Here is a 21533-nt window from a genome sequence, read left to right on the forward strand (position 1 = left end):
GCTGGCTACGGGTCTGCAACAATGAGAATTTGTATATTTCATCAGAAAATGAATAAACCAACTATTTAGAAGAAAATCTTCAATAATCCAATAAAATATAAGTAAATTTGTTAAATATAATTTGTAATTATGTATCTGTATTTCATTATTTTTAATATAAACAGGTAAATAACCTATCCATTTGGCCTTTTTTATCTAATATTTTCCTTGTTTTGGCCTTTTTTTTGTATTATTTTGCATTGAAAACTTTTCATAGTCTGGCAACCGTGATTACAATGCTTATTTTATCTTGATTGAGTTTGGCTTATTTTTGGCCTTTTTTCTACCTATTTGGCCTTAAGTTGGCCTTTTTTCTTGGTGAGTTTGGCCTTTTTTACAAATTTCAGTCTGGCAACCCTGTTCTCATCCCTTTGGTGAATGTGATGGTGTGAGGCAAGGTCGAGTATTAATTTTGAAATTTTACTTAGGCCATGAAATATAATATCAGGGGTGCAGTCAGCACAAAATGTCGGGGGTGGCAAATTTTTTCCTATGTGAGTGAGCCTGGCAACGAGTTTCATCGAAAGCGGAGCACTCACTGGGGTCTTCCCTCAGAAAAAATATCTTAAAATTGTGCATTTTTTCAGCCTAAATCGATAGTAAAACTTTGTCAAATGATCCTGTAATAGAGTGTGAAATGTTACTTTAAAATATTTCAGGGGGAGACAATTGCTCCCTTTGCCCGCCCCCTGACTACACTCCTGATAAACATTTATCATTACAATTTAATGGTCTTTCTTTTGGCTACTGCATTGGCAATTATTTTGTATTCGTGTTGTATATGCTAAAGACGTATGCTATTTTGCACCAAGTATGATATTCATAGTATTTTCTGAAGTGTGCCACTTCTACAGGCAAATGTATTTAAAATGGTTATTATTTTTATATGAGCTTTAAAGTTTGATTATTTTTACCACACACCGTACTTGTTGTGAGGACCTATGTAACAAATAATAGTTAGTGCTAATTATGCAGAAAAAGTAAACTTGTGAAAGAGAAATTCAGGTTGTACGTATATTTATTAGTGCATTGCCAATTGAAACTTTAAGGGGACCCGGAGTTTGGCTTGGTACAGGGCCCCAATTATGCACTCAATGGCCCTGTCAAGACGTATTTTTTTCATAATGTGCATTGAGTAAAGATCATCAGTAACAATCTACTGAATTGTAGAAAATGTGTATATATTTCCTCCGTTTACGTTAATGTTGGTGGTTTGGAGAAAACTACTTCTGATAGAGGTTTCATTTCGTATTACAACTGGCATTTATGAAGATTAATAACTCTCAATCAACTCAAAGAAAGCTCACGATATCGTACAAAGCTTTAAATACTTATTACTAATAAAGGAAATGTTTCTCACAATCTTACAATATTTTCTGAAAGAACTTTAGTTGTAGAAACTGCATTGTTTAAGACAATTTGAGTCAGCCTGTTAATAAAATCCTTCAAAATGAGACAAATCTGGCATTGGGCCATGGATCAGTCTTCGAAAACATAATAGTGAAATTAACCTCCTGTGTAGTTCCTGAGCAGCGAGGTACAAGATTAACTGTGGGAAGCCAAACTTAGCCTACACTCTGAGATTACGAAACACTTCTGATTAGTAAGAGTTTCATGCAGACGTGTCCAACTGTCCATTAAGATTAAAAAGCAATGAATAAATTAGAGGCAACTTTATATTTATTTTGTTATAGTAAATTGAAAAAATTGAAGTTGCTCCTGTAGCAAATGAAATTACTACCATATTAAAAAAACAATTAGTTTTAGTGAGAAATAGCCAAGTCTCATCTTTATTTTCTAGAGTGCAAAAAATAACTTTTATATTTTTGTTCATGTATAAAAAATGAAAATTGAAATTGCTACGGTGACAAATGAAATTACTATCGAGTTCAATTAATTATAGTACAAAATAATCAAATCTCGCGTAATTCATGCATGCGGCATTCGGGCCTCAGCGTCATTCAAGCATTGTGGTATTCAGGTCTTGCATCATTCATACCTTGTGTCATTCGTGCCTTGCAGCCTAGCGATCGCGTCGTTCGGGCGGCGCTTTAAAGTTGTACGTACACCGATACCCTACTATCTTGTAAAAGTAATAATATTCGAATACATTTTTCTTTATAGAGGCGGTATGCGATGACTGCAAGGAACTCCCAAGTGGTACGCAGTCAGGTACCATCAAGTGCTGAGGAGTCCTATTGGATGAAAACCGATTCCACAACATAAATTATAACTTTTACTGAAATACTGTTGTGCGTGTTAGCCTAGTCATATGTTTTGAAGGTTTAGACTAGTGGTTCTCAACCAGGGTGCCGCGGCACCCTAGGGTGTCGTTTACGTTTAGCAAGGGTGCTACGAGCTGTTGCATATTATTCACTAATCCAGTAGTTTCTTCACGGCTGAGAAAATTTTCACTTGCAGTTGTTGCTAAATCAGCGATTTTGCAAGCCACATGACATTTTCATAAGTAGCAGTTTTGATAGAGCAGCAACACAGTGTTTTTCATACAAGATACAATACTTTATTACAGATCACTAATACAATTACAATAGTTTACTTTTTGCATTATTGTAATGGAGAAGTTTATAACGAAAAAAAGAGCAGCTATCGAAAGTGGAAGTACATTAGAAAAAAAGCAAAGAAAATTTGCCTATATTGCAACAGTTATCTGAACATCGGCTTTACTTGGTGTGGTGATGAAGCCCAACCTTCACCAGATTGTCTTATCTGTCACGCAAAATTGTCATATGAAGCTATGGTGCCAAGTAAAGTGAACAGGCACTTTTCGACAAAGCATGGGTACCTCTCTGACAAACCGCCGAGCTATTTCAAAAGACTCTTGTATGAGCGAAAACAACAGCCAGACATTCACCAAAACGTTTCAAGTTTTCACGAAATCGCAACATGCCAGTTATCCAGTAAAAAAAAAAGTTATCCAGTAGTAGAGATAATAGCTAAAAATTCTAAACCTCACACGGAAGCGGAGAGAGTTATTCTTCCTGCTTGCACTGCAATTGTGAAAACAATGTTTGGAACAGAGGCTGAGAAAGAAGTAAAAAAGACTCCTTTGTGAAATGATACCATTCATAGACGTATTTGTGACATGTCCACGAATATACAAGATACTGTAATTTCTTCTGTGAAGCAAAGCAAAATCTTTACGATGCAAGTGGACGAATCAACTGATATCAGCGGGAAGGCCCAATTGTTGGCTTTCATGCGGTTTGTCAATGATGGAAAGATGGCTGACCAGTTTTTCTGCTCTAAGGAGCTCAAGGAAAGGACGACTGGTCATCGATATTTTTGATACTTTAAGTAAATGTTTGGAAGAAAATGGATTAACATGGAAAGAATGTGCAGGTATTTGTACGGATGGAGCCCCATCCATGGTTGGGTCAAGCAAAGGATTTGTGTCACTCGCAAAAAGGGTAAATAGTGAAATAATAACAACACACTGTTTCCTTCATTGTGAAGTGCTTGTTGGGAAAACGTTAGACTCGGATTTAAAGCAAGCTCTAAAACAAGTTGTAGAAATGATAAATTACATCAAAGTTAGACCACTTAAGTCAAGATTATTTACCAAACTTTGCAAAGAAATGGAAGCAAATTATGAAAATCTTCTGCTACACACAGAGGCAAGATGGCTGTCCCGTGGAATAGCATTATCACGAGTATATGCGCCGAAGGAAGAAATGCTAGCTTTTTTACACTTAAAAAACAAGGACAATTATATGATTTGCTTTGCGATGACATCTGGGTCTCCAAAATAGCATATTTGGTAGATATATTTGACCACTTAAACAAAACAAACTCTAGTATGCAAGGCAAGAATGAAAATCTCTTATCTTCAACTGAAAAAATGAGAGCATTGCAAGAAAAATCAAAAGTGTGGTCAGTACGTGCAAAGGAAGGAACCTTTGGCATGTTCTCTCATTTCTCTGGAACAAATAACGGGGAAATAGTCCCATTGATATTCAGCATCTCGAATCTTTGCAAGCAAAAATAGAGAATTATTTTCCAACACTATGCTCAGAAAACTATACATGGGTCAGAAACCCATTTTTGCCGCAGGACAACCATTTTACTTTGAATCTCAAAAATGAGGAAGAACTTATCGTAATGACGGAAACATAAAGCTATTGTACAATAAGATGTCGCTCGATGAATTTTGGATTAAAATTCAAAATGAATATCATTGCATTGGAGAAAAGGCGGTAGTGATTTTACTTCAATTTTCGACTTCGTATCTCAGTGAGACTGGATTTTCCGTTTGACTAACATAAAAACAAAAAAACGAGAAAGGTTACTTGCGGTTGAAGAAGAGATGAGAGTAGCATTATCAAATGTGCGACCAGACATTGAAAGGATTTGCGCTAAAAATCAAGCGCAAATTTCGCACTGACTTTGTTTAAAATGAACTTCATTAAATCGTTAATGATATGATACCGCAGCTGTTGTTAGTTTTGTTTTTGTCAAAACTCTTTTCAATGAGGAAGGTCGATGTTTGCTGTTTACAGACAGTGCGATGGAGGAACAAGGAGCCAGGTTTTTGGGTGTCAAAGGAAGGAGATACAAGCTGTGGTGGTTTGGCAATGATATTGGGATCGAAAGAGTTGGGATTTTGGTGAATAAAGAGCTATGTGAAAATGTTGTTGAGGTTCATAGACAGAGTGACAGAATAATGGCGATAGTGATGGTGGTCGAGCACATAGTGAGAGTAATCTGTGCTTATGCACCACAAAGTGGAAGATCTGATGCAGAAAAAGAAGGATTTTATGACGAAATAGCCGAAACTAAGCTCAATGGAGCACAAGTGATCAGGAAATCGTATTGGGTCTTGGGGACTTCAATGGGCACGTTGGCAAACAAATTGATGGGTTTGAAAGTGTCTATGGAGGGTTTGGCGTGGGAGAAAGGAATCGCGATGGAAGGCGACCACTTGAGTTTTTTGACGAAAAGGACTTGCATGTTGCTAATAACTGGTTTAAGAAAGAGGAAGGAAAAAAAGTGACTTTCAGTGAAGGTGAAAATGAAACTGAAATTGACTTTGGGTTGGTATGCAAGAAAAACAGAAAACTGATCAAAGATGTGAAAGTGATACCATGCGAAGTTCAGCATAGATTGGTGGCTGTCAACTTGGACAGAAAAAGGTCCGAAGAAAACTGTAAATAAAAAAGGGTGATCAAAAGAAACGTTTGGAAGTTAGAACATGCCGACACAAGAAAAAGGATTAAAAAAAGAGAGTTGAAAGTCTTGTTCACAACGCTGTGACTGATCTATGGGGATACTTCAAGAATGGAGTTCTAAAAGCTTGCAATGAAGTTTGTGGGAAAACAAAAGGCAGGATGGATCGAGGAGATACGTGGTGATGGAATGAAGAGGTGAGGGAAGTAATTGGGGAGAAAAAAGTCGCATACAAGGATTGGTGCAGAAATAGATCAGAAGAAACTATGCTCAAGTACAAGCAATTGAAAAATCGGGCAAAGAGAGTAGTTGCAAAAGTTACGAAGCAAGAAGCTGAGCAGGAATTGACCAAATTAAAAAACAGTCCCAACGAAGTATATAAGTTTATGAAGGTTCTGAAGCGGGATGGGAAAGATGTGGATGGTGGACGATGTATTAAAGAAAGGGATGGAAAACTTGGTTTCAGTGAGGAAGATCGTGGAAGAATTTAGAAAGAACATATGGAGGTGATAATGAACGAGGAAAACAATTGGGATCAAAATATGGACGCCGACGTGGTAGCAGGTCCATTAAAGAGAGTAACTCAAGAGGAGGTGACGCAAGCAATGAAGAAAATGAAATCGGGAAAGGCTCCTGGACTATCTGAAGTCACTGTAGAAATGATACGCGCAAGTGGAGAGACAGGATTGAAAACAATGCAAGAATTCAGTCAACGTGTGTTAGATGGAAAAGGAATGCCAAATGAATGGAAGACGAGCATGGTGATAGCCATCTTTAATTTAAGGGAAAGGGTGATTTATTCGATTGTGGGTCATATAGTTGGAGTTGGAACTGTTGGAGCATTGGAATGAAGCATGCAATGTGAAGTTGGAGCATTGGAATGAAGCATGCAACTGTTGGAGCATGCAATGAAGGTAGTGGAAAGGGTGTTGAATAGAATAAGATCTGTGGTGAAGCTGGACGAGATGCAGTGTGGATTTATGCCTGGGAAGGAAACGACAGATACTATTTTAGTTTGAGAAGGTTGCAAGAGGAATATCGGGACAAGGGACAATATCGGGACAACTTGTACATGTGCTTCGTGGACATGGAAAAGGCGTTTGATAGAGTTCCAAGAAGAGTAATGGAATGGACAATGAGAAAGAAAGAAGTACCAGAGGCACTCGTGCAAGCAGTAATGAGTCTTTATGACGGTGCAACAACAAGAGTTCGAGTTGGATCTGCCCTCTCAGACGAGGTTTTGGTAAAAGTTGGTGTACACCAGGGTTCTGTCCTCTCTCCTCTAATTTCTGTCATAGTGATTGATTTGATTACCGAATGTGTACGAGAAGATTCATTGATGGAGATACCATATGCGGATGATTTGGTTTTGTTGAGTGACACAATGGAAGACCTGAGAGAGAAATTTGAGATGTGGAAGGAGTCGCTTCAATATAAAGTTATGCATGTGAACATCAAAAAGACAAAAGTTGTAATAAGTGGAATGGCAGGGGAAATCACAAACGAGCAAAATTGACCCATGTGGTGTATGCGGAAAAAGAGTGATCAAATTCTGTTAAGTGTACAAAATGCAACAAGTGGGTGCATGGGAGATGTGCAAAGATGAAGAGAGTGACATGAAGATCCGGAGATGGTTTTGAATGTGAAAGATGCAATAAGATTGAAGAAGAAATGGTTGGTCCAGTTGAAAAGCTGAATGACGAAGTTGAATCCGTGAATGCCTTTTGCTATCTAGGAGATAGATTGAATGCAAGTGGTGGTTGTGAAGCGGCAATGACTGCAAGAGTAAGGTTTGGTTGGGTGAAATTAAGGGAGTGTCGAGAGTTATTATGTGGTAGAAGATTTCCATTGAAAATGAGAGGAAGAATTTATACTACTGTAGTTGTGTGAGATCTGCAATGCTGTACGGAAGTGAGACATGGTGCTTACGGGAAAACGAATTGGTGATTTAAAAAAGAACTGAAAAGCGATGGTGAGAGCAATGTGTGGTGTGAAGCTGATGGACAAAAGGAATACTGAAGAACTTATGAACTTGCTTGGGTAGAATAAAAATGTTGATAAGTTGGCGAAAGCGAATAGAGTGAGGTGGTATGGGCATGTTTTGAGAAGGGATGAAGATGATGTTTTAAGAAGAGCGCTGGAGTTGCGAGTGGAGGGTCGTAGAAAACAAGGAAGACCCAAAAAACGTAGAAAAGGCAAGTTGAGGAAGAAAGCAGCAAGGTGGGCTTAACAAGAGGAGATGCGTTGGACAGATCAATGTGGAGGCATGGTGTGGCGATTGCGGTATTTGGAGGTGAATCCGGCAACCCTCGGTAACGGGGATATCACCGGATTAAAACTAGACTACTACTACTCACTTTTGGTTCCCATGCTTTATTTTAAAGTTGCTCCTGAAATTCTACTATTTGCACATAGATTCCTACTTGGCAAAATTGAAGTTAAGCCCCTTTGAAAGCCATGTTAAAACTTACCAAGCATTCTTCATATAGAGGAAGAAGTTGACGTCCAAAGTCTTTCACCAACAAATCACCAAACCTAAACATTACAATGCAAGTGATTAAGTTGTTGCCATATGGACTTTTCGTTAAAAGTTAGCAATTCCAAGTGTCAAAAAAGCACTGCCTTTTTCCATACTCAAGACAGTGGTAGTGGCAATGACTGAGTGACAGAGCAGACATTGTGCTGCTTGGTCATACAGTATAATATGCACCCCATAAATCAGTGATTCCCTAACCATGGGTTGCAAGTTGCAACTCAACTCATTGCACAAAGAGTAAAACATTTAGACCAATTGCTCGCACTGAGTCCACAGATGGCAGGCCGGTAAGCGAGGTTGAGGTTGAAGGTGGCACACTTGACGTGGTAGCTGACTTTTGCTACCTTGGTGATACCATATCTTCTGGAGGGGGTGTGAGCATGCGGCTAAAACGCGGTGCAAGTCAGCCTGGAAAAAGTTAAGGGAACTCCTCCCTATCCTCACAAGAAAGCAACTTCCTGCTGCAACCAGAGGTCAAGTTTACTCCAGTTGTGTGAGGAGTGTCATGCTCTATGGCTCTGAAATGTGGGCTACTTTAGCAAGCACTGTCAAGCGCCCACAACGTAATGACAGAGCGATGGTAAGATGGACCTGTCTAGTCAAGCCTGAAGACAACATCCACTTTGAGACTCTTCTATCAAAGCTCAAAATAAAAGACATCAGTGAAGTCCTCCAATTAGGCAGGCTGAGATGGTCACGGTGAGCGAAGCTCAAGCTGGATCTTACAGGTCAGATGTGTCAACATCGCAGCACAGCGGAGTCAAGGTAGACCAAAACTTTCTTGGGAAGAACTTGTAAAACGTGACCTTGTATCCCTAAACATGGACTCTGCCAACCCAATAAATTGCGAGGTGTGGAGGGGAAGACTTCGTTCTCGACAGACAGACCGGCCACACTCTCGACATGAGGATTAATTCATGGCCTGTATAATCAAAATTGGTTGATGATGATGGGTCGTGCATAGACAATCTATAAATGGGAGTGTTGTAAATTTATCAATGATTTGTCTTCTCTATTCCAGTTCTTTAAAACCCATTATGAAGTCAATTACTTCATCATACGTAGTTTTACCAACATTTAAGTAACTTCCTTCAATAAATCAAGGCAGAGTAATAGCCAGTAGCCAAGCAACTGATTCCTTATCGTTTTGGAAAGAAAACAAATAAACTAATTGTCGCCAAGGATATGCATAGTTGAGAAGGAGCGATCTTCCTGGCATCTCACTATACAACAGCAAGCATTGTATAGTTTCAATTGAGTGACAAAAGCAGTGGTTAAGAACTATGCGGCATGAATTAGTGGTGTGATACCGATTAGCCCCAACTCGTGGACAAAACACGTGTCTATCGCTGTTAATTCTTGCGACACTCGACTGCCAAGAAGCACATGTTTTTGGAAAAGTCTTGATGGCTAATGTGGAGGCTACACGACGAGTATGATTAGCAAAAACACAATGCTCACTGTTCTATAGTGAGTAGTCAAGTAGTGTTGATGCCAGGAAGATCGCCCCTTCTCAACAGTGCATATCCTTGGAGACAGTTAGTTTAGTTGTTTTCTTTCCACAAAAGTAAAGATTCAATTGACTGACAAAAGCATAGGTTGAGAAGTATGTGGTATGAACTAGTGGTGCGATACTGACGACGTGGCATAAGAAAGTTTGCTGTCGGAGTTATTTGAACTAGGAATTTGTTTACCTGTGCTCTCCTCGCAGGTGCAAGAGACAGCGCTAACTGTCCAATTTTTACTAGCTTAAATTTTTTTAAAGTTAGTTGGCTTTTAAAGGGAATCTGCTGATTCTACGCAGACAGGTCAAGTGAGAATAGTCAGCTAGCTACAGCGAGTTTAGAACAGGAAAAAAAACAGCTTTTAGGGCATGGTCAGGTTTAGAATGGACGACAAGTGGCTTCTCGTGCCCCATCCTGTGAGTACTATCTGTACACTAGCAGATGAGAAACGAAACTTGCCAACAAAGAGCCTCCACCCGGACAGCACACTCACAACAGCAAGGGGCAACTGATAAGTTCAGACACCCCACCATCCTGCAGCTCAACATAGAAGGCTCCACAACAAGCAAGATCAGAGTTGTGGAGCGGCTTGGCCATACCAACCGGGCACTCGTCATCCTCCTCCAAGACACCCACTGCACTGCATTGCCACGTTTGTGCATGAGAGCCTGAAGTGGACCTTTGTCGATCAATCTCCAACTGATATGTCGATCAACTCCAACTGATACCGAGATTGAGTGGGTGTGCATTTGTATCTCAGACTACAACCTCGTCAACATCTACAAGCCCCCACCCTCACGAATCTTACCACTATCCCTTCCAAAGTTCCCCTCCCCAGTCTCTACGCTGGCTATTTCAACTGCCAGCACAGCGACTGGGGCTACAACAACGCAAGCAGCGACGGAGAACTGCTGGTTGACTGGGCCTCTACAAACCATCTTGCCCTCCTATTCAACCCAAAGGAACCAGCCAGTTTCCACTCCGGTCGCTGGGGAACAGGGTCAAATCCTTACTTGGCCTTCGCGAGTGTCGGCAGCTCTCTTCCAAACAGACGTGTGCTTGAGAAGTTCCCGCAGTACCAACACCGGCCGTCCCTCATCAATCATCATTGCCCTAAAACTTGTAGCTCCTGTCCCGAGTTCACGGTGCAGAGATGGAACTTCAAAAAAGTCGATTGAATCACGTGGCCATCACTACAGTCTCTTGACCAATGAGTCTACTGCAAAGTTACCATCACCTGAAACATGCAACGCAGACGGGGAACACCAAAACTTTTGCAATGCCATAATAACTGCGACAAAGGCCACAATACCACATGGCCATCGAACCAGCTATAAACCATGCTGGGACTCTGAGTGTGAGGCTCTCTATAACCTAAAATATACCCATCACTTAAACGCCACAACTGGTTGAGCGCCTGGACGCAAAAAAGCTTGAGCGATGGAACAAAGCTGTCCAAACCATCAACTTCTCACACTCAATCCGCAAAGCATGGAGCATCATCAACAACCTCACTGGGCGCTCACTCAGCAAACACCCCCTGCCAGTGCCCGGTTTCTGCAAATGCATCGCTTCCCAGCTAGTGCAGAACGAGGTCTACAAGACAAAGGACCGTAAGGCATCCTGCCTTGTCGCCATGGAAGTATCTGCCCTGTGGCAAGTGGAAACACCAAAAGAAGAAACAATCGCTGGAGACTTCACTCCAGACGTATCCGCCACCGCCGTCCGCCTAGTGAAACCACACAAGTCTCCAGGGCTGGATAAGATCTGTCCTGAGTTTATGCTCCATGCTGCCCCTGCTCTCAATTCCTCTCTTCTTGCTTGCACCACCTGTGTTCAAAATCTTTGAAAGGCTGATCTATGCCCACATCAATTCAATCATCGACCCGTTCCTTTCAAAAAAGCAAGCTGGGTTTCGGTGTTCAAAATCCACTGTAGATCAGGTCACACTCTTGACCCAAGACATCGAGGACTGCTTTGAGGCAAAAACGAAGGCCGGTGCTGTCTTTCTAGATCTCACAGCTGCCTATGACACCGTATGGCATCATGGCCCGTAGGATTATGGAACTTGTCAGGAATCGAAGCTTCACCCTCACCACCGGCAACTCACGGTGAAGCAGACTAAGACGCCTGAAAAACGACGTACAATAGGGATCGTACCTGGCTCTACTTCTTTTCAACATCTACACCCACGACCTGCCAACCACGATCTCCGCAAAATACCCTTATGCGGACGACCTGGCAATTCTCCACTCCACAAAGTCGTGGGAAAATCTAGAAGACACCTTGAGCCAGGACATGAAAATCCTTTCAGCCTATCTCCAGAACTGGTGACTGAAACTCAGCGAAAACAAAACTGTAGCAGCAGCTTTCCACCTACACAATCGGGAAGATGATCGTGAGCTACATGTCCAGAACAACGGAAAATCTCTGTCCTTCTGTCCCGAACCAAAGTAATTTGAGGTGACTCAAGACAGATCGCTCACATACCGCCACCACTTGATGTTACTGCTCAAGAAACTGACATCACGCGCTGCGCTACTCAAGCGCGTGGCAGGCTCCAGCTGGGGGTGAGGGCTGACACTTTGCGTATAGCAGCCTTAGCCCTTGTCTACTCTTCAACAGAGTACTGTGCAGTGTGCACCTGTCTAATGCCGCAGGGCTCACTGCCATAACATCGACACTGCCATAAACAGTGCCTTGCGCACAGTAACCGGATGTCTTCATTCCACAGTCTAGAGTGGTTCAAAAAAACACAAATTTCTCAGAATCTTCCTCCACAAGGCTTAAAATGTGCCATTTCCCCATTGAAGTGCCCTTGCAAAAAATTAGACTGATTGGAGGTCGTTTAAAGGTCAATCAGATTTTCACTTTTTTACCACATTCTGCCTATGTCAAACCCTATCGCACATAGGCCGGTATTGTGTGCAAGACTTAAAGAGGGGTAAATATCCCCTATTATCTTGAAAACTACAGCAGAGAATGAGCTAGACGTTTGTATGATGCAGAATTAAACTTAGTGTGTATGTATACTATGTAAACAGTATTTATTAACTTAATACCCATCTTATTTCCATACAAAACTATCGGCAATTCGGCATCTACCATTATTATTGAAAAAAGTTCACTCGAAACCAGCAGTTAGTCTCATCAGCCATCACTTCAATCATTTTCAAAGGTTAAATAAGTTTAAACATAATACAGTTTTCCTTTATCACAAAGAGACATCGATATCACGATAAATGAATTAAAATACAATGTTACCATCAAGGACTGTGGTGTTAAATCAGATATGACATTCGGCCACTGTTTTCGTCAGTCTCATTTCAGGCTTTGTTGAGACTGAGGGTTGCTTTGGTTAGCACCGGAAACCTTTTCCTGTGGATTGTTACTAACTGCAGTAGGTACTGTTCTGACTCTCATCTTTGGTTAGAGCTGAATTGTAGGACTGAATTAGTGCAATTCCTCACTCGGCTGTGTCATTAACCACTTCAGGAGACTGAAATGGGCTTTAAATTTATTGTATGCTTGGTCTGAGCTGATGCCCAAAGACTGGGTATTTGCCAAGGCATGCTCCTGCTTCTTTGTTACCAGTTACTTCTTTGTTACCAGACCAAATAGCTTTAGTGACCGACTTGTTATAAATGACTCTATTGGAGTATGATGGTCGAATCCTGCCCCGTCCAGCCGCTTCAGAATTTTTGAATGTGGTAGTCATGCCAAGTTTGTCACCATTGCTGTTTTGGTTCTGTCATCAACACGATCACCAAACAGCGCTAACAGAGCAAGATGCTCAGAAAAATACCATTGTGACGATGAAGAGCCCTCAGAACTGTTTTCTTAATATAACATATTGGGTAGTGGTGAAGGAGGTCGAGAAGTTTCTAATCGTTGTTAGGAACTCTTGCAGCTAATGGAGCCTCGTGCTAGTACCGTGCATAAACAAGAGCCACAAAGAGACAAAACTGGGATAAAAAAGTGAGCCTAGTTTTATGCAGGTGACTATCCTGTCAAATATGTTATTGCAAGCACAATTATTAATCTGGAATGCAAAATATTGTGAATAAGAAAGTTTTGCCTTTGAATATCTTTGAACAGAAGAATATTGAAAAAAATGATGTTTTATGCATCCTGTGGTAAAAAAGTGAAAATCTGATTGACCTCTAAACAACCTCCAATCAGTCTAATTTTTTGCAAGAGCACTTCTATGGAGAAATGGCACATTTTAAGCCTTGTGGAGGAAGATTCCGAGAAACTTGTGTTTTTTGAACCACTCTATTCCACACCATTGGACAATTTCCCCATTCTTGCTGGCTACCAACCTGCTGAGCTTCGTCGCAAAGAAGCCACTCTGTCTCCCGGTCGATGGGCACTGGAGCCCAGGGTGATTCATAAGTTGGGGAAAAAATAAAACTTTTGAAATTCAAGTGGGGCACCCTCTCGTATTGTATTAATACCTGAAAAAATAATCCTGTCAAATCCTGTCCTTGGGAGCAGCTGACTAGACGACCAAATGGTCTTTTGCTGCTCCTGGTTAATCAGATTGAATTTGTTAACACTGAGAGTACTTATGCGTTCCTCCATGTTCATGAACTGTTTGTTATTGTGATGTAAGCTTATTGTGTTAATGTGTATCGTACTATTATAGAATCTGATTGGCAAATGAAGTTATTTCTCTCTCTCAAATTTGTAGGGCAATTGATAACATTTTTAAGGTTGCTACTGACTTTGAAAGCTGCACAGACTACACCAGTAACTACACGGAATTCCTCTTGTAATAATGCATTACTCAATGATGATAAGTCTACCATAAATTGTGTGATTATTTTTGATTAAGATGTTTTGGATGATGTCATATTTTTAAATGCAAATTATGATTTTTCCTCAATAAGAAAGTGTTGCATTGAAAACGTTTGTAGTTGTTCTGTTTTGTTGCAATTTAAATAAATTAGAATCATCAATTTCGAAAATAATTTAGAGTTGTGTCATAACTGAAACATCATGAGACTTTACTTACTTTTTATCAAGAGACATGTTTACAAGGGCATCCGATGATGCGGAGTTGGCTTCTGCCTTCCCCATCTTGGGTTGGAGTAGCAATGTTGACAACCTGGTGACAAGATGACATGCATTTCTTGACTGATAATATCAGCAAATGTAATACGGTATGTTAGTGCTCTGCAACTTCTTTAACGTAGCATAGTAGTGTGCGCAAGATGGTACTGCGTGTACTACTCTGGAATAATTAATTATCAGGGCTGTAGGGTCGGGTAAAAAATATACGATTCCGACTCCTCAATTTATAAGTGACTGGCGACTCAGACTACAGTTTCAGTATTGCCAGATTTTTTAGGATTGCCAAGTTGCTTTTAATTTTTGTTGTTTATCATTTTTTTAAATGTAATTTCACTATAGTTGCAATCGATATTGCTAGGGCGACTTTCACAAAGACTGGCAAGAACAAACACTTCTATTTTCTGTTAAAGTTCAAGAATGCAATACAGAGATAAAAATAATATTTTGAAAAAAGATTGTAAACAAAAATTCCATGTTTATCATTTCGTATCCGGACATGCCAAAATCCTTCCGGTTCCACAGACCTGATAATTATGGGAGCAAGTCTTTTAAGTGCAGACAGTTAGGCGCCGGTCAAATAGGCATGCACACTGTGGTGTCAGGATATTTAGGTGCAGAGCACTGTGGCGGCCGGTCATGTAGGTGCTATTTCTAGTAAAATCTGGAGATTATATCAGCTTGGCAGGTAGGGCAACGCTTTTCACACAAAATGTTATATTGAACAGAAAAATATATTGTTGTTTTAATGCGCGTGTTCGGCATTTATCTGTTGTTAGTCCAGGTTTGCATCGGCGAAAGCTTTATCAATAAATTATTCAAGTTTCTGAACAATACTGAGTTCACTTTTTGTTAAGTCAAATAATAACTACACTAAACAGTAAACATCAGTAAAAAAACATACCATAGCCTATGTTCTTAAATATCTCATGGAAGCCATGACATATTTTTCTGTTCAATAAAACATTTTGTGTCAAAAGCATTGCCGGTTTAAATTTGTTGTTCCCTGGTACAAGCAGAAACTCAGATTCTGCAACAATAAACTTGTATACATAAAAAATATTTTCCATATAACTTGAAAAGTTTATACTTGGATCTTGCTCATGATATGAAAAGAGTAAAAAGTAATTTGACGTACAAGGCACAAGTGTGACTGATACCACGGCTGTTATGATTTATTTTGGACCAAACAATTCTTTGAATAGCTTTAAAATAAGATTCACATCAAAGTAATAGTTTCACTTATGCTACTTCCACAATCCACATCATCTGCATAATACTTATAGTGATGAACTGTTTTATTTTGGTCAACAATGCACGAGTACAAAATAATTGACACGGCGAGAAGAACACAATAAACATAGCCAGGTCAGAGACTTTAAAGAACCGGCCTGCCACGCCCCGCGGAAGCGGGGAGCGGCGTGATTATTGGGTGGCGAATGCACCCGGAAGGGAAGTCCACCAGCTTAGGTCGCGGGGGCCTGGCTGGGGAGTCTAGGTACCTGTGGAAGAAAAGTGTGGATTGAAATTTTTGCGCGACTTGTCCGCAAAATTTAGAATGGCGGAACGGGCCAGGGGGACGGGCTTCGCTTTCCGTAAACGCAAAAAGGTCAGCTTACGACGGGCCGGGCAGCCCGTCGTGTGGGGCGACTGGTACCGGCAGAAGTTTTAAAGCCGGGCAGCGCCCACGTCTCTATCACGTGACCGCAACACAGGTACGTTTGACTCCTATACCCGGTCTGCCCTTAGGCAGAGCGGATAAACTTTGGGGTCTCCCACGAGGAAGAGAAGTTTAGCTACAAGGACAATTTAAATACTCGTGGGAGACGAAAATTATATAAAAATCTGGAGCAAAGGCTCAATTAATTGGTGTAAAAAAAAGATGGTAAGTGGGAATATATTGTATGCTTTACCTACCGGAAAAGTGTTGACGTTGAACCAACGAGCACGGATGTGCACTGGCCAGACGTTGGAGCAGGTTCGCCCAGCTGGGTCGGGGGGACTAGCGATCGAAGCGTAGATATGACTAGGCTACGTTACCAGGAAAAATATAGAATAGTGGGATGACACTTTAGAGGTTGCATCGAGTTGATCGGGAAATCATGTTTATCGATGCATTAAAAGCAACGCGAGGTTGATCCGAGCGGGCAAGAGCAGCATATCAGAAGTTAGTGTGTGATAATCTAAAATGTTGAAAGATGAAAATACAGATCCAGTGTTGTTAATGATATTACGTAATTGATAGATGATATGAGTCCATTCACGATATGCAATATACACTTAATTCATATATTACTATATATATAACTGCAGACAGGACGTCACTGTTTCGACCTTAAGCCTGGTCTACACTACAAGCCCGAAAAGCGCAAACGCCTGCCTTGTCAAGCCTCGACTGACTAAAAACTATCTACACTGGCAAATTTGATCTTGCAACCGTGTGCATTCAAGCGCTAACAACGTCACTTTCTGCTTGGTTAAGTCATTTGGCTGGAAATTCGCCTTCAATTGATTTATACTTATCAATCAAAATCATCCATCGCTGTACTGACACAGTGTAATAGGTCAACTGAAAATAATCTAGAATAGTATTGTAGACCTAGAGCTATCCTTTAACTTGTACAGTTGAACACTGCAATCAATGCAAGGCTAGCAGGTAGGCCAATCCAAGTTTGACCAAAAGCCTGGTGAAGTGCTACCTAAACCTGACCAACAGCTAAAGATAGTTTGAATCCGTCTAAGAGGTAGGACCACCATACTAGCTGGAAGGCCAACTTAATCATACCCAAAAGCCTAGTGAAGTGCCACCTTAACTAAACTAACAGCTAAGTAGGTCTATGTAAGACTTTTTTAAAGCTAACCTTTTAATTTTTATCTACACACACCAACTAACCTATTAACTGAAACAGAGTACCATTTTTACAGAAAATTGAAACTGCCTTTCCACCAAAGTCCCACAAAATGCCAAGACCTGAGCTCAAACTAAATTCTGAGCCAGAACCTTGGTCAAGCGAATCTCTCCAGAGCGTAAAAAAAGCTCGCGATGACCAGACGTTTTCAGGCCGACGACGGCGCTGTTGCCGAGAGAAGCTTTGTGTTAAATAAACAAAGAATGCGCCACGCTCAGCTCAAAATATTTTGTAGTGTAGACCAGGCTTTAAGGTCTCCTCAGTGCAGTAAATCGTACACTAGACATGAACGCCTTATTACTACAGTAGAACTCGGTTAATCCGGATTCGGTTAATCCGGATCTTCGCCTAATCCGGATGAAATTGGAAGTACAAATGATTTGTAATCTTTTTCTTAAGAAACAGCTTCGGATTATCCGGATTATTTAATCCGGATCTTCGCCTATTCCGGACAAAAGTTGCGCTTTCTCTATCGCTTTATCCGGATTTGCCCGACAGTTTTGCCATTTTATGCTAAAACGTAACGTGGCACATTGCGAGAAATTTCTCATCTATTGTTCCGTTAATGTGACGCAATAAATTATTGCGGATTTCTTCTTTTCATGAACAGTAATCCCTCCTAACGCAAAATTCGTGCGCAAATGCCCAAACTCGTACTGTCACTTGAAAAGATGTCGGTGGAATTTTCGGCGGTATGTCGGTGATGTTTTTCCAATAGAAGACTAATGTTTGATTTTTTGTAAGTTTTCCAAAGAAACTCGTCTTCCGTAACTGTTTTCAAAAGTTTTGAGTGACTACAGATTATTCCGACACGCATGTCTGAAGATATAACTTTTGCCAGTGTGTTCTTGCGTTAGACGCAGAGTCTACAAATACAATCGTTTTACATGCATAGGCTACTGCATTTCAAAAGAATTCTATCGCTAATATGGTGATCGCGCGTCTCGGAATTGACAGATGACCACACTAATGCGTTCAATTTCGGTGATTTTTACCGATACCCTTCTATCTAGGTAACGTCAGGCTTGATAAAAACCGTCATCGGTTAATCCGGATCTTCGCCTAATCCGGATGGAATCGCCGGTCAAATCGAATCCGGATTAACCGAGTTCAACTGTATATAAGTAATGCAGCGTGGAATTTTTCCATTTGTGGTATGCAAGGAACCACATTTAGATACTTTCACCCATCTTGCCAGAGTGCTCAAACTGCCGAAGCAGTGAGCTTTGCGCAATGCAACTATTATTATTACTATACAGCTACCGCAAAATGACTTCGGACCTTTTTGCGCAGGCCTACAGCAAATTTTACGCCAGTTTGTAGCTATGCGTTTTACATCAGATCGTAGACTAACATTAAACATTATGACAAACAATGCAAAAAATGTGACGAAGATTTTAATATTGACAAAATATTAAGAATGGTCTATTGTTTTTATTGAAAGGTTTCATTGTATACAAAATGTTAGTGTTTCTTGAAAATTTAGAAAGGTCCAAAGTCATTTTGCGGCAGCTGTATATATATATATATTTTTTTTATTAATGATGAATTGTATTCTTCATTGAGCTGCAGCTTGCCGATAAAACGACAATTGTTTACAGATAAATTGAAAATGAAACAATGGATTTAACATACTATGACGTCACACAGTTACTGGCAGGTTTTGAGGTTTGCTTTCTCGCGCGCTCGGATGCTTACTGCAAAGCTTCTGTTGTTGGGGAATTGAGCTTCTGATCGCTGGAATCGTCTTTTCTGTGACGTAGCCCCTCCACGAGTGAGCCCGGCATTCCAAGCTTTCCAGACATGTAGGAAACCTTCAATTGAGAGGGAGGCCACTTTTCTAGCCACCTCTGCTACCCCACGAGCAGGAACACCCAAGGCTGTCAGAGCTCGAGAGCTCAACGGAGCATAGCTCCTGAGAGAGCCTACGACGAACGGAAGTGACAGAACGTCCCTGCAAGGGCGCTTCCTTTCTTCCTTTATGTTTACACATAACTCGCCGTACTTGTCGTGTTTCCTGTCGGCGGCTTTTCGAAGGGAATCCGCGCCGTAGTCGAACGGGCAAGTGACGTCACATACAACCGTGACACCGTCAGGGCGTTGCAAGACAATGTCAGGGCGCAGATCAGCACCGCCCGCTTCCATGTGCTGTGGAACCGTACTATCTCTGGAAAGCAAGGGTTGCCATTCGGCAGGTACATGCTTCACGATCACCCACAATACTGAATTGTGTCGTTCCGTGACAACAGGCATCACGGTAGGGCAGTGGTTCAATATATGAGGGAGAGTCTCTTCCGCTTTCCCACACGCGTGACATATGGCAGGTTTTTAAGGGCGGCCATGGCTTGGTTTGGATTTCAAAGGAAGTAAGTTCAGGCGGGCCTTGTAGGCAAATGCACGGTTTGCGTGATCCAGGAGCTCCGGGCGCCAAGTCCAAGAATTCGAAAATTCGGACAGGCAGTGAGCACTGACCGTCTTGCTTTGGTCAGGTTTACATTCCCACTGTCTCCTCCACCACAAGTCATTGTGTTGGTGGAGGGTCGGCACCACTTTTTTTCTTAAGGGAGGGGTGATTTTGGAGCTCCCCGCGGTCAACTCGAGACCGCCATCCCGGCGAGCGGACCAACCTACATTTAAACGACGGGCAGCCGCTGGGACGCGGCTCCACAAGCTTTCGCCTGTTGGGCACGGTCGAGAACGGGCTCCTTCAGGAGGGGGTCCTTATTCAAGTAACTGGCCAGCTGGCTCGGGGTAGGATCTGGAGTGCCGAGCTTCAGACTGGCACAACGCCTAAGCTGCCCGAAAGCGACGGCAGAGACAATGTCATCAGGAGACGTTAGCATCTTGACGGCCTGGGCGATCGAAAGCATGTCGCTTTCAACCGCTGCTTTTGGCAGTCAATTAAATTCTCACATTTGTGGAAAGAAAACAACTATAGTCAAACTGGCAAATTCGCGGAGCGCGGTCCACCAATCCAGAGTATAAAAGCAAGTATTAACCGGCGATTCAATTCAATAATATCAAACCTCCATCTTTACACTCTGACTACAAAAAATACATATGCCTAATGCCTATACCACGTGAAAGTTAAGAGTAATTAAGCATTGATTTCAACAACCTAATTTTCGCGCAAAATCAACTTTACGACCGGTTTTGCGAACTTTGATCTTCCGCTTTGCAAGGCAACATTATAGAGTTACTTTGCGCTTTAGTCCAACGTAAGGTGGTTTCACTTTAACCTTCTTCTTCTTCGTTTGAACCTTCTTCGCCACTCCAGGGGTCGAGGGGCTCTGCCTTTTACCACCCTTGGGCAGTGGCGGCGACGCGGTCTAGATGTTTGGGCAGGTGTCGAGCAGCCATTGAATTGATTCGTCATCCAATTCGCGCACACCACGCACACCATTTGGCGCATGGTAGATAGCGCAGTTACAGATGGTGTGGTCTACGGTTTGTTCCTCCATGCCACACTCACAGATCGCTGATGGAGCCATCCTCCATTTGTGCATGTTGAAGCGGAATAGTCCGACGCCAGTACGCAGGCAGTTGAGCCGCACCCAGGTCTTCCTTGGCAAATGCATTCCGGTTGGGTGGTGGCTGGTGTCGGAGATGAAACTTTGGAGTCTTGAGGAGTTCTTCTTCCACTCCGAGCTCCATTGGTGGTCCGCCCAGGTAGCCGCACTGATGGATTGGTCTTCAGCAGTTTTCATCAGGAGTTGTGCGGCACATACAAATGGGTGTCTCGATTTCAGTCGCCGAGGTTTCTCGTTCACAGACTCATAGAGACTTGAGTAGAGCAAGTGGTTGGGGTTCGTAGCGCGGCGAGTAAGAGACAGGATGGCTTCTTCGCGACGAAGCTCAGCTGGTTGGCACGATACACAAGGCGTCATTTATGGCAGTGTCGATTAGATGGCAGTGGGCACTGCGGCTCCAGACAGGTGCACAGTATTCTGCTGGAGTGTGAACTAGCGCGATGGTGGCAATGCGCAAGGTATCAACTCCGGCTCCCCAGCCTGAGCCGGCCAGGCGCCTTAGCAAAGCTGTGCGTGTTGAGATCTTTTTGCGCAGTGACTCCAAATGTTGACGGTAAGTGAGCGACCTGTCCAGGACTACCCCTTGATATTTAGGGTTTGGGCAGAAGGGCAGGGTTTTTCCATTGGTGTTGATCTTGAGCTCACGCTTCGCTTCCCGGTTGTTTAAGTGGAAGGCTGTCGTCACTGTTTTGGTTTCGCTGAGCTTCAGTCTCCATCTCTGGAGGTATGCCGAAAGCGTCAACATGTCCTGGTTTAG

The 21533-nt window shown here is 41.9% G+C and overlaps 1 protein-coding gene across 3 annotated transcripts in view; it reads right to left on the reverse strand.

Moving 5' to 3' along the window:
* LOC145783879 (tetratricopeptide repeat protein 12-like) overlaps positions 1-21533 on the reverse strand; it is a 172641-nt gene that overhangs the window by 70632 nt on the left and 80476 nt on the right. For all 3 annotated transcript variants that reach the window (XM_082595635.1, XM_082595634.1, XM_082595636.1), the window contains 2 exons: positions 14282-14374; positions 7695-7758 (listed from right to left, as the gene is read on the reverse strand). In XM_082595635.1, the coding sequence (XP_082451761.1) occupies positions 7695-7758; positions 14282-14374 (157 nt within the window). The remainder of the gene's footprint in view (positions 1-7694; positions 7759-14281; positions 14375-21533) is intronic.

Source organism: Aplidium turbinatum, chromosome 15 (genome assembly GCF_918807975.1).
Source record: "Aplidium turbinatum chromosome 15, kaAplTurb1.1, whole genome shotgun sequence".
In the NCBI taxonomy this organism is placed as follows: Eukaryota; Metazoa; Chordata; class Ascidiacea; order Aplousobranchia; family Polyclinidae; genus Aplidium; species Aplidium turbinatum.